The sequence below is a fragment of the Trachypithecus francoisi genome, unplaced genomic scaffold (assembly GCF_009764315.1).
Source record: "Trachypithecus francoisi isolate TF-2019V2 unplaced genomic scaffold, Tfra_2.0 Lachesis_group2, whole genome shotgun sequence".
Classification (NCBI taxonomy): domain Eukaryota; kingdom Metazoa; phylum Chordata; class Mammalia; order Primates; family Cercopithecidae; genus Trachypithecus; species Trachypithecus francoisi.
This window is the reverse complement of record NW_022681465.1, coordinates 39287855-39300997: the sequence shown is the minus strand read 5'-3', so window position 1 is coordinate 39300997 and position 13143 is coordinate 39287855. Positions and strand designations below refer to the sequence as shown.

Here is a 13143-nt window from a genome sequence, read left to right as displayed (position 1 = left end):
TTATGAGCCACTAATGTACAGATCATTTGCTTTATTTTCCCTTTACACTATTTATCCTCTGTGTTCATCCAATGTCATTTTAAATACCAGCATGGCCAGAGTTCATTGCATTTTGAGGGAGCACATTTCATTTTGAACAATCAGACCACAAGTAGACAGTTCTCACTGTGCCATTCAGGTTAGTTGGTCACAGGCAGAGTCACCAGAACTAGCCCTGAATCCCCTTTGGTCAGTAGAAGCCCCGTGGAGAAAACAGGCATCCGAGCCTCCTCTTCTGAGACGAGCCAGGCTGTCCCACAGGAAATGGAGAGGAATGGCCTCTTGTGGGCTCTGAAAGTCTTTCCTGTGCCATCTATGGAATGATCTCCATAAAGACCACGTCTTTCTTCTTTCCTGGTATTCAGCTTCTCTGTGGTACACCTCAATCCATTGTCTTTCTTATTTCTAAACCAACTGTGGGTCAAGTCTTATAAGTTTCACAGTATCAACATATAATTTGTACACAATGTTTAATATAAGAAATTTGCTCAAATGCTAAACATTTTGTTTTTTAAACATAGATTCTAAATCAGTTGATAAGTTATTAAAAGATAACATGTGCCTTTTGTCTGAAATAATGATATGCCTTTCTGAATTGTTTGCTAGCATATGTTTTAAAGGGAGTGATTAACCACCTACTTAATATATCCACTAATGCACTTTCAGAAGGGCACGGTGCCAGACGATGCTGTAGAAGCCTTGGCTGATAGCCTGGGGAAAAAGGAAGCAGATCCAGAAGATGGAAAACCTGTGATGGATAAAGTCAAGGTAATGGCAACTGAGATGCTTCTGGAAAATAACTATCATTGATCACCTCCTCCCCCTGCAAATAAGTTAGTCATTTGTTTTGTTTTTTTATATTTCCCGTAAAACATGACCAGCTGGCTTTTTCTATTATTGTGCATATCCTGTTTAATAAGCTAAACCTGAATAAGCCGCATTGTTGAACCCCCACCATGGATGGACGACATGCACAGACCAGAGGCCTGAGTCTCATCTTTGCCCACCTGCATTGACATTGCTGGGACTTGGGAAGGAAGCAGCAGATGCCTGCTGCTCCTCACAGCTGCCTTGCAGCCCAGCAGGCTTTCTGCTGGTGCCTGAACCCGCCAGATTAAGTTGCTGTAGGAACACTAAGCATATGGCTATATGTACTTCCTAACCTAATGACAAATTTGTTTACCTCAAATCTACTCACTCAGGCATTAATTTTATGGGGAGAAAAAACATGCTAACAATGAAAATGGTATAATTTTTATTCAGGAGAAGGCCAAAGAAGAAGACCGTGAAAAACTTGGTGAAAAAGAAGAAACAATTCCCCCTGACTATAGATTAGAAGAAGTCAAGGTAAACAGGCTGGAGTTTTTTTCTATTTTATTTTAATTCATACTGAATTCATACATAGAACACAGAGACTTGGAAACAGACCTGGAATACAAAGATGTTGTTTCTTTGTGTTTCAAACACCAAATAGTATTAGTCTACTCCCAATAGTGTTAGAACAAGAAATCTAATGTCTAGGTTGCCTAATGTTTTCCTTTCTAACCCGCAGCTTGTTACAATACCAGAAATATTAAAAAACCTTATGTAGATAGGAGAACTAAAATGAGGAATAGGCCAGGCATGGTGGCTCATGCCTATAATCCCAGCACTTTGGGAGGCCAAGGCAGGAGCATCTCTTGAGCCCGGGAGTTCAGGACTAGCCTAGGCAACATAATGAGACCCAGTCTGTACAAAAAATCAAAAAAATTAGTCAGACATGGTGGCAAGTGCCTGTAGTCCCAGGTACTTGGGAGGCTAAAGTGGGAGGATCACTTGAGCCCAGGAGGTAGAGGCTGCAGTGAGCCATGATCATACCACTGCACTCCAGCCAGGATGACAGAGCGAGACCCTGACTCAAAAGAAGAAATGAAAAAAACTAAAATAAGGAACTATTATTTTATATAAGAAAAATTAGCAACTTTCAGATGTAAGTTGGAAAAATAAGAGAACCTATCTAACATTGAGTATAGTGTTAAGTTGCCCCATTTCCTCTATTTTGAAAGTACAGATTATAGAGAACAAAGGGGAAGACCCCATTATGAGTCTTGTGGTTTAAGGGCAGTCACTTAAATGAGGCAGATTCATGGACAGTTGAAGAAATGTCAGTCATCTTTGTAGCAGGCCAAGATTTAAAAGAGTATTCAACTAAACTTCATTAACAATTCTAGAAAATCAGATTCTTGCTTCTCACTCATCCATGTGCACTAGCCCATTTATTTAGCAGACACAGAAACTAGACTGAGCTCTCCATGATTGAAACTTTATTATTCTGGATACCTTTATATTTGCTTCCTGTGTTTTACAATTCAGTTGCAGCCACAGTGTTTCTATTAATTTGGGCTCATTTGTACGTTGCTTTGCAAAGTTCCTAGAGAGCATGCTAGGAGCCACACGTTCTGTCTCCACTGAGTGCCCATTCAGTAGCGGCTAGTCAAGTGCAGGTAAACTCTCTTCATGATAGGTGATTGGCTGGTGATTTGCTGTTTCCCTTTACTGAATTTAGTGGCAGTGTTTAAGGAAGCAGTTGATTCACTGTCCCTGATCACTTTATTCTGTAGTCATTTCATCCTCCTCTGACTTACCTCACACAGTAGTAATTACCTATTAATATTTTCAGGCAATAGCTTCATCTCATTTAAATCCTATGTTGATATTCACCAGCTATACTCCCATCAGGTCTCTTCAGTGAGATTCGGCTCCCCAAGGGCAGGACACAAGCTCCCCTTCCAGACACAGAATGACGCAGTGATGGAAAATTGATTTCAGTTTGAGTAGGGAGCTAAAATGCCCCCAGAGTCCCAGGCATCACTTAGGAAATTTTCTGCCTTTACAGCTAAGAGATGGTAGAGAACAAGCACAGGTTCAGCTTTCCCCTGTACCTGAAGAATGGTCAGAAGGCACAAGTCAGTCATGAGGGAAGCAGATGATACAAGTTGAATATCCCTCATCCGACATGCCTGGGGACCAGAACTGTTTCAGATTTCAGACTTTTCTGGATTTTTGAATATTTGCCTTATATCTGTTGAGGAGCCCTAATCTGAAAATCCAAAATGCCCCCGTGAGCATTTCCTTTGAGTTGTCAGGTCAGCACTCCAAAAGTTTCAAATTTTGAAGCATTTAAATTGTTTTCAGATTTTCAGATTAGGGATACTCAGCTTGTACCTCTAAACCATTGCACTTCACATTTTCAATGAAACAAAAACCAACCTTAACCAGTTTCTCGGGTGAAATATATATGTATATCTTTGTATTTACTTATTTTTGTGTAGGTGGATAAATGGAATTTACTATTAGTATATAGATCTTCTTTTACTAAAGAGCCGACATGCTTTCTTCATTTTGTCCTGTTACTCAAATGTGGCACCTGGAGTCGTTTATAGCTTGACATAATCTGAACCATAAGTTGCAGAGCGTTTCACCGACAGGTTAAACTCCCTGAGGGCAAGACCTTTGTCTTTGCGATTTTCTGTTGTATTGCCAATGCTTAGGTCAGGGTTTGGCATGTAGTCCTTGCCTGTGAGTTAGATGTGTGGCTTACAAGGTTAACCAGCCCACCCCCATGTAGGTAAAGGACTTGTCCCACACTGTCCTGCAAACTCCAATCACAGCACCACATACCACACTATGCTAACTTGCACATTTTCCTCCTGTGATAGTCTCTGGGCTTCTGAGGTCACAAGCCATACCTCATCCACTGTGCAGCCCCGTGACTCGGGAATGCCTGGTGCTTGTGAGCTGTTTGTTGACATGAACTAATTAGAGCTTATTCTCTGGTGAGAGAACCTATTTCCTGACATGATGGATCTAATTTAAAATGTACAACAGCAAGTATAGCCTGTAGGCCCTTTGTAATGTTTGCAAGATTTCATACCTTGGATAAAATGTAAAATGATTTCATGCCATGTTTTTTCCCCCCGGATAGGATAAAGATGGAAAGCCACTCCTGCCGAAAGAGTCTAAGGAACAGCTTCCAGTAAGCAAACCAGTTTTCTCTAAGGATATCTTTTCCTTTTGGCCCTGATTGCAATGGTGTTTGTTGATACATTTCCTGGTTCTTGCAGCCCATGAGTGAAGACTTCCTTCTGGATGCTTTGTCTGAGGACTTCTCTGGTCCACAAAATGCTTCATCTCTTGTAAGTCCAAAAGTCTTGGTTTTATTTCTTTAGTTTTTTTTTTTTTTCCTTTGAGACAGAGTCTTGCTCTGTCATGCAGGCTGGAGTGTGCAGTGGCGCAATCTTCAGTCACTGCAACCTCCACCTCCCAGGTTCAAGCGATTGTCCTGCCTCAGCCTCCTGAGTATCTAGGACTACAGGCGTGCGCCACCATGCCCAGCTAATTTTTCTATTTTTAGTAGAGATGGAGTTTCACCATGTTGGCCAGGCTGGTCTCGATCTCCTAACCTCATGATCCACCTACCTTGGCCCCGCAAAGTGCTTGGATTACAGGCGTGAGCCACTGCGCCTGGCCTATTTCTTTAGTTTTAGAGTGGCAGAAATAAATGGAAACTGGTGACTTAGAATCTGACTAGGGGACTCAGGAACAATCATAAAATTAGTGGCCCTCAACCCACTGTAGCCATTAAAAATGTGTTGCGGATCACTTGGACTCGGGAAGGGGAACATCACTCACTGGGGCCTATCATGGGGAGGGGGGAGGAGGGAGGGATTGCATTGGGGAGTTATACATGATATAAATGATGACTTGATGGGTGCTAACGAGTTGATGGGTGCAGCACACCAACATGGCATAAGTATACATATGTTAACAAACCTGCACGTTATGCACATGTACCCTAGAACTTAAAGTATAATTAAAAAATAAATAAATAAATAAATAAATAAAAATTAAAAAAAAAATGTGTTGCATCATGAAATATTGTCCCAACACAGTGGATGCTTTTAGTAGTGTAACTAATATCAAGTACCAGTACCCCTATGAAAAGAGAATTTAAATGTAAGTTTATCCAAAATTACTCCTCAGACAACTTTACCGATTGATATTTCTAATTCCCAAATTGCCTCCTAAGGGTACTTAGCTCCGTGTGGAATATAGAGTTCCTTAAATGGAACTCTGTTACTCGAAAAGTTTGGACAATATTGGGTAATGTTAAGCAGGTTTCTCTACTGTAGGATTTTCATGGCTTTTTATATGCAAATATATAGTGAGTCTGTTAGAGTTCCCAAACTTAATAACTGCAGAACCTTTTCTTGTGAAGTCTGGTTTACCTATTTATTGGGAACTCAGTTTTTAAACCACTGAATGTATTATTAGCAGTCAGTCAGAAAAGGGATTATAACAGTTTCTATGACAGTGGCATAGAAAATATATTTATATCAGTTGGAGGATAGACAGAATGACAACTAGAAGAAATAATGATTCTTTGGAATTACCTGAAGTTGTTGCTTTTTGCTGAATGAAGCAATAAAGCCCCTCAAAGAAGAGCTTGCTAACCAGAGCATGTTCTTCTCTGTACCCCTGTAAAAGCATCATGCTGCTCAGTCACCTCATCCTGTGACCTTCCTCTCATCCTCTTCCATACAGACCACATCACAGCAAAGCACTCCAGCCTTGGTTTAGAAACTGTAAGACATGGTGAAGAATACAATGTGAGGAGGACCCCGGGAATGTGGAGTCATAGCATTACACTGATGCAGAACAGATGAACAAGCAGTGGGGAACAAGATCTCAATTCCCTTCCTCCTCCTATCATTATTATTATTACAATAGTTAGGGGTATTTTTTCTTTTAGAAATTCAAAGATTTGGAAAAAGTAACAATGAATTTATATGCTCCCCTCAAAGATATATGGCAATGAAATGGTGAGATGAAACAACCATTAAAAAAAAAAAATCTTAGAAAATTAGCAAAGGAAGCATTAGTGTCAACAATATAGTTAATAAAGTAGAAATAACTAATCATCATGAGAACCAAATAATCAAAATAGGAAGTTATTTAAGGGAAAGTTTCAAGAACTTTGGGGGGAAAGTATCACATATGGCTCATAATTAATGTTCATCTATAAAAAAGTAGCTCCATGCTCTTTGATAATAATAAAATAGAACAGAAATGCTATATAAAAAGAAACACTTAAAACTATTCCCCTAATAATACTGAGATCACATTGATAATAGACTATTTTAAAACATCAAAGATATTACAAGTAAAAATCTTTGAGAAGCAGTCAAAGCAGTATTCCTGTGACACATTGTCATAAATACCTTCATCAATAATAGAGATAGAGAAAAAAAGAAACCTGATAAACCAAATGCTATTGAATTTTCAACTGAAATTTCTAAAAGTTTTAATACGGTAACCACCCAAAACAAAGTAGCAATAAGCATACCAGGAAATGAAACTAGCAGCATGAAAGTTAACTGGCCAATAGTTGTTTCTTTTGAAATAACAAATACTCTATAAAATACTAGCAAATGCAAAAGGAAAAAAACCTTACAAAAAATACAATTAAATTTTAACAGAGTAATATAATAATGTATGAGATCAACTAAATTATTGCTAGTTTAACGCCAGTAGTCAGTTGGTTTTCATGAATTTTTAACATTTTACAAAACACTGGTAAATATAATAGAGAAAATAATCTTACTAATAAAATGTAACATAAATGTGAGAAAATACAATAATCAGTACAAGAGTACAACGAAATTATTAGGAAACACTATGTACAACAGTTTTCTAAGATTAAACAAAAATATAAAACTGCATAATTCACAAAACCTAAAAAAAAAAAAGACTGAAGAAAATATTGCATTGGTTTTCAAACTCTCCTTCTACTGAAGGTTTAAAGATGACTCCTGCAGCTATTGAACACTCAGTTCTTATGTGGATAAATATGTCATGAAAAAGATGGGGTCACATAGTTGCTTCTGTGAGTAATTATGGTGCTAATCTTCAAATGTGACGAATATAACTATCAGCTAAAGTTACTTAAACATGTAGATGTAAAAATTACATACAACATACATAGAATATAACAAACAGTTAAGAAATTATTTGCCATTATAAGTATTGATTGATTATTGGGAAAATTGTCAATATATTGTAGTGGTATATCAAATAGAAACAATTATTTATGTCCATGTAAAAGATCTATTTAAAATTTTACATATACTCATATTATAAATAAAAACGTTTTAAAAAGTAGGCAATCCCCTAATGTTTAAAGAGTCTTTAGTTTTCAGAATCAAATATTCAATATCATGCTGGAGGCATTTTCCTTAAAAGCAGAAACTATGAAAAGTTTATTGTCATTTCTGCTTATTATCATATGGAAGAATCATTAACAACACATGAAAAAGAAATGACAAACTTTAAAAGGGAACATTTGAATATATTTGTGGATAGCACTACTTGTAGATAATACATTTGTAAGTAACATTATGCCATATTTTTTAGTAACAACAGATGAGAAAATGTAATTAATATGAGATCAGACTTATGTAAACTACAAAAGGAGAAATGATCAGAAAAATAAGGACACAAAAAAATTGAAGGCCTTGCATTAAGTCAGTTTAACTAAATATCTTAAAAAGAATGATGACAATTCAAGTCATTTTTATGTTAATTTTTTATTAAATAGCAATAAAATACTTTTTATAACTCCATAAAATTATTCAATGATATATTTGAAAAATAAATGTATAAAATATGAAAAGATACTGAAAAGCGTTTTTCAGTACTTTTAGGTAAGATTAGTCCAACTAAACACTAGCATATGTTATACAGTAATAATAAATAGAAAATACAATAATGTTGAGAAGGCAAACTCAAAGCATAGATCAATGGAAAAATTGAGAAATGGACATAAATGATTTAGTATTTTTAAGAAGAGTGAAAAATCATTTTATGCTTTTGTGTAGTGTTAGATGAATTAAATAACATGTACATATAGCTTTGCAAAACACATTCCAGACCATAGGTTGTTTCTTACTTAGTATTAAAAGGCTTAAATAATAAGTCAATCAGATAGATTAAGAAGAGATAATACAAATGTTTCAATATGTCATTCTTTTCATTTGACAACTTGTTATTCTTTTCATTTGTCATATAAGCAAAGATTTCTCATAACTGAAAATGAATTTAGTACATTTTAGATTACCTAAAATATTACATTCTAAAACTGCTTTACAGGGTATAAATGGACAATAAGTATCTTATAGTTATCTACATTAGTTTAAATAATCTCCAATAATAATATGCTGCAATACATTTCTGAATGTTGGTATCTTTGTAATGTGCTTTTCTCCATCTTTTGGTAAAATTTGCAATTCTCTTTTTTCAAAATAAGCTATCCATAGCTGGAGTCACCAAAGAGTTCTGGACTTTTTTCTGGTTTTTCATCAACAGTTATACCTAAGGTTTCTGTCAAAAGGGAGTATTTGAAATGAAGCAAATATTCAATATTTTTTAAACAGAAATTTCAGAAAGTTTCTAGAATAATATTTAACATTGAAAAAACAAACCCTGAAACCTGACAGACACCATATACCACAATATACAAGCAATAGTAGTATATCATTTTACACTGATTATCAGAAATAAAAATACGTAATAAAAGTCAAATTCTGGCAAGCAAGGCCATGGGAAAACAGGAATGCTTATTCATTGCTTTTCGCAGTATGAATTCCTAGCAACATCTGAGAGGGCAGTTTGGCAAAATATAACCAGCACCATAACTTATTCACTAGAACTTATTCAGAGCAATTTTAAAAGAGCTGAAAACTTTGAATAACCTAAATGTGCAACAGGAAATGTGTAAACAAACCATGGAACTCTAAGTTATTATATTATTGCATAGTATTTAGAATAATCAATATGAGAAGGAAATAGAAATAGGAAATTGTATAAAATAATACAATAGAGAAGAAAGAGTTTAAATTTCTTCTAAAATTATATATTATGAGTCTATTTGGATCAAGAGAATAAACAGTCATTAAGCTATCATTAAGAGTTATAGTTAAGTGATGGCATTGTGGTCATAATTTTATATACATGTCACTAATAAAACTTTTTTCCATAAAAGAAATTTGAAGATGCTAAACTTGCTGCTGCCATCTCTGAAGTGGTTTCCCAAACCCCAGCTTCAGCCACCCACACTGGAGCCCCACCCCGTGATGCTTCGGTAAGCAGCACATCTTATTTGGGAGATAAATATTTCTTTTTGCGCAGCCACAACTAGAAAGAAAATAGGGCACCTGTTTAAAGCAAATGAAAATAGGCAGAATTATTAGGAAGATCAGGCACCTTCTAGTTCAGAAGAGCCGAGACTGATGATTTAGGGACATGGCAGAGATTAACTTTGAAATTATTAAATGAAACAATATATGTGAAAACATTGTACACATAGTCAAGGACCTTAATATTGTCGCTTTATAAGAATTGAAAGTGCAATAAAGTGCATTGTGTCTATATTCGAATTACTAGATTTGAAAAGTTCTTTAGCTTTCCTGATAATTGATTTTCTCCTTTATATTTTTTCTTATACATTCTATAATTTACTACCCATTATTTAACCTCAAGTGTATTTTATGGAATTGTTGTGTTTGAGCTTCTACAAACATTTTACAACATATCATGGAATAGCATTGTTTTCTTCCCAATTCACACCAGTAAAAATTTGTCAGCTTCATACCAGCTGTAGAAGAACCTCAGCATCAATATTGTTTTAATTATTTACATGCTGTGAGGCAAGGCTGTGGGACCAAAGCTTTTCCAGACTTCCTTGACTAATCACCTGTGCAATACCAAATTATACATTACCGAGGAGACCACAGCACATCAAATTATAAAGGGATTGCCCTAAACCAGATCCCCATCTCCTTTGCTTGAGAACAGTGCCTCATTTGCTAGATGGAGATGAAGTAACTTTAGTGAAGTCAGCTATGCTTCCATTCCTTTTGATGTAGCATCAAAGCATATTTAGTGCTGCAGTCTGAGATTCTGATGGATTTTCATCCTGTTGGGTCAGCTTCAGGATCATCTGAAAATATCCAGAGGCACAAATGACAAAGCCCAGACCTGGCCCCGGGCAGCTCTACCATTAGCAGCTATAATCCTGGATTATAATAAAGCACTTAAAACCAGTAAAATGCCCCATGTGTGTGTGTATGTGTGTGTGTGTGTGTGCGTGTGTGTGTAAACACACCCACAATGAAAAAAGTCTCCATGCAACAGAAAGGAAGAATCATTAATAGCCTAGGCTGCCATTTACACTTCAGTTCTTAATATTCAGGCCAGAGATTCTGCCCTGATGGAGGCTATCAGTAAACATTTGCAATCAGAAACTTTTTTGCCTTTAAGAAGTAGGTTTTCCAGTGACACTTCTCTGATCACATTTCCCATCAGAGAGTCTTGTTTTTAGTTAACATTTTATTTGAAGATGTCACTAAACAATGTATAAAGCTTTATTTAGATAAAAATATTGGGAAATCAAAGAGTCAAGCCATGATAATTCACGGGAACTTTCTTTGCTGAGATTATTAGATTGTTACTAGCAGTGTTACATACACTGAAAGCATCTGAAGACATGCTTTCAAAGATCTGTGTAATAAAATCACTCCAACAGGAAAACTGCTTCAAAGAAAATAGAAGATCATGGATGTGACTAAGCCATGACGGAAAAGCTTTATCAGTCCCAAGACCTAGGTTCTATTCACTTTTTAACAATTTGTTTTCAAACAACTGACTTAGCTTCCCTGAGCTTTTTACCTCCAAAAAGCCTGCTTAGTTCACTGAGAACCATTGTGGGCATCAAATAAAACTGGATAGTGTATGTGAAAACACTTTGAAAATCAACTGGAAAGTTCTATACAGTATTGGACAGAGTTCAGCATGGTGTCTTATACAATGTGGATATTAAACACATTTTAATTGAATTCATTTAGAGGTGGAATTTTGAATGCAATGTGTTGAAAAATATTTTGAAACAAAACTTAGGATTTTGCTATAATAATACTAATAATAATTTACCATTTGTTGGGTCCTAACATACAACTAGTACTGTTTTAAATGCCTTTTCAGTCATTTACTTTTCTCAGCAACTTAGGAGTATAGGTACTACTGTTATTCACATTTCATGGCCAAGGAAGCTGAGGCTGAAAGAGGTTAAATAAGCTGCCTGAATCATACAGTAAATAAATGTTAGAGGAATTAAGCTATCTTAGTGACAGTGACATTGTTGTTCCATAATTTTTTCCTCTAGAATACCAGCTCCCATTTCTGCAATTTAGCTTCCATGAGCTTCCTAAAGATGAAAAGAGAGGTTCCCCCACCAGTTCAGAAATTCTCTGAAGTCTTTCAGGCCACTCATACCAGTGTGGCAGAGAAGCCCCTTCCACTCTCCTGACCCCAGATTGTCTCTGGGGTTTTGCGTTCTAGGAGGTATTAGGATGGCAGTGCCGAGCTCCATGGCTTCCCACAAACTGCGGGTCATGCTGCACTTTATGAAATGCACCCCTCAAGATCTTAGAGTCTTAGAGAGGACCCACAGAACCAAAGAAACGCTCACCCTCTATAGTTGCAGAATCCTGCTTCCTAACCATCTGACAACATTAGTGGATATTTGTTTTCATATTCAGTTTTCTAATGGTGTTTAATTTCTAAATGAAAGGCACACATGGTTGGTTCATTTGCTTTTGGACTCTTTATGTGACCTCCAGGTCACCCACTGGATATGGCTCCTGAGGCTGCCACTAAGACCTTCTTAACCTGGTGGGATCTTCACCAAGAGATGGGCAGGGTGGGTGGAAGGTGCTGACCCTCCAACCCCAGTAAGTTGACGGATGCTGCCGCTCTTCTCCTGATCTTCCATTCCTAGCCTTCTCTTCTCTGACCCTGTCTACGCCCCTGCCCCAGCCCCAGATGTCTTTTTCTTCCAAGGAAACAGGTTCCCTCCTGAAAAGATGGAGTTCCTGGGCTAATTTGCCTCTGATACAGTTTGGCTAATGAGTGACTAATTCGGCATTATTTACTTTTTTAGCAGAGTGACAAAGACCTCAATGATGCCTTGGATAAACTCTCCGATAGTCTAGGACAAAGGCAGCCTGACCCAGATGAGAACAAACCAATGGAGGATAAAGTAAAGGTAAAAAAAAAAATTCACTAATGAGTGAAATTTTAATCCTTGGGTCTTGACTCTGTCATTGTCATAGGAATATTGATGTGAATTTAACCTATATTTTAAACATGAAATTATAATGAAGTAGAAAAATCAATCTGTACTCCACTGGAGGGGAAGGTCACTGAATCTGTGACAAAGACACCAGCAGAGCCTCCCTGAGGAGATTCTGGGAGGTAGGTGTGGCGTATGCATGGCTTCCTCCCATGCAACACAAGCGTCAGCACACCCATTCAAATGAGCTGTTGTCCTTCAGAGTTGCTTATAAATAGGCAAAGTTGTAAATATGACCTCTCTAAATAGCAGGGTATAGTGGCCTGATTTTTTTTATTAGAAAAGTGAAGCCATACAGAAAAAAAAAGATATTTTATACCTTTGGGTTCTAATCTCCTAACATGGTTTCTGAGGATAATTATTTAATCATTTATTTGCATTTAAAATATAGCTAGAAAATTCACAGATATGAATTGACATACAGAAGCATATGGGATTATATATTTTAGCCAACTAGCAGTCTGTTGAAGTCGTGTTGTTCTGTTGCTTAAAAAATAAAAACAGACCATATGTTTTGCCTCATAAAAGCACAACAAATGCCGAATGCTACATTTGACAATGTATTTTCTAAGTGAAAGAGGAAATGAATATTAATTCTATCTGCTCACTGTTTATATAGGAAAAAGCAAAAGCTGAACATAGAGACAAGCTTGGAGAAAGAGATGACACTATCCCACCTGAATACAGACATCTCCTGGATGATAATGGACAGGTAAACTGAGGCAAATTGCTAGATCGGATTTATGCTACAAAGATCTTTAAATTCAGACCTCCTTGAAATAAATAGTAGCTGTACTCTTTTACAGTAGCATAAAGACATATCATAACTGACTGCTTTTAATGTGTCACCAAAGCTGACCAGCAGGTAAATATTTATT

General features: G+C 36.6%; 2 protein-coding genes across 13 annotated transcripts in view; one reads left to right on the top strand and one right to left on the bottom strand.

The window, feature by feature from the left end:
- Positions 1 to 13143, top strand: part of CAST (calpastatin) — a 114201-nt gene that overhangs the window by 92554 nt on the left and 8504 nt on the right. For 10 of the 12 annotated variants that reach the window (XR_004429724.1, XM_033179056.1, XM_033179059.1 and 7 more), the window contains 7 exons: positions 706 to 807; positions 1303 to 1386; positions 4004 to 4054; positions 4143 to 4214; positions 9119 to 9217; positions 12074 to 12178; positions 12885 to 12977. Coding sequence is in view for 11 of the 12 variants with exons in the window: in XM_033179056.1 (XP_033034947.1) it covers positions 706 to 807; positions 1303 to 1386; positions 4004 to 4054; positions 4143 to 4214; positions 9119 to 9217; positions 12074 to 12178; positions 12885 to 12977 (606 nt within the window). In the remaining variant the exon portion in view is untranslated. The remainder of the gene's footprint in view (positions 1 to 705; positions 808 to 1302; positions 1387 to 4003; positions 4055 to 4142; positions 4215 to 9118; positions 9218 to 12073; positions 12179 to 12884; positions 12978 to 13143) is intronic. The other 2 variants (XM_033179060.1, XM_033179057.1) reach the window with 1 other exon arrangement.
- Positions 5492 to 13143, bottom strand: part of ERAP1 (endoplasmic reticulum aminopeptidase 1) — a 52020-nt gene continuing 44368 nt past the window's right edge. The window contains exon 19 of the mRNA XM_033179053.1: positions 5492 to 5661. Coding sequence (XP_033034944.1) covers positions 5629 to 5661 — 33 coding nt within the window. The 3' untranslated portion in view covers positions 5492 to 5628. The remainder of the gene's footprint in view (positions 5662 to 13143) is intronic.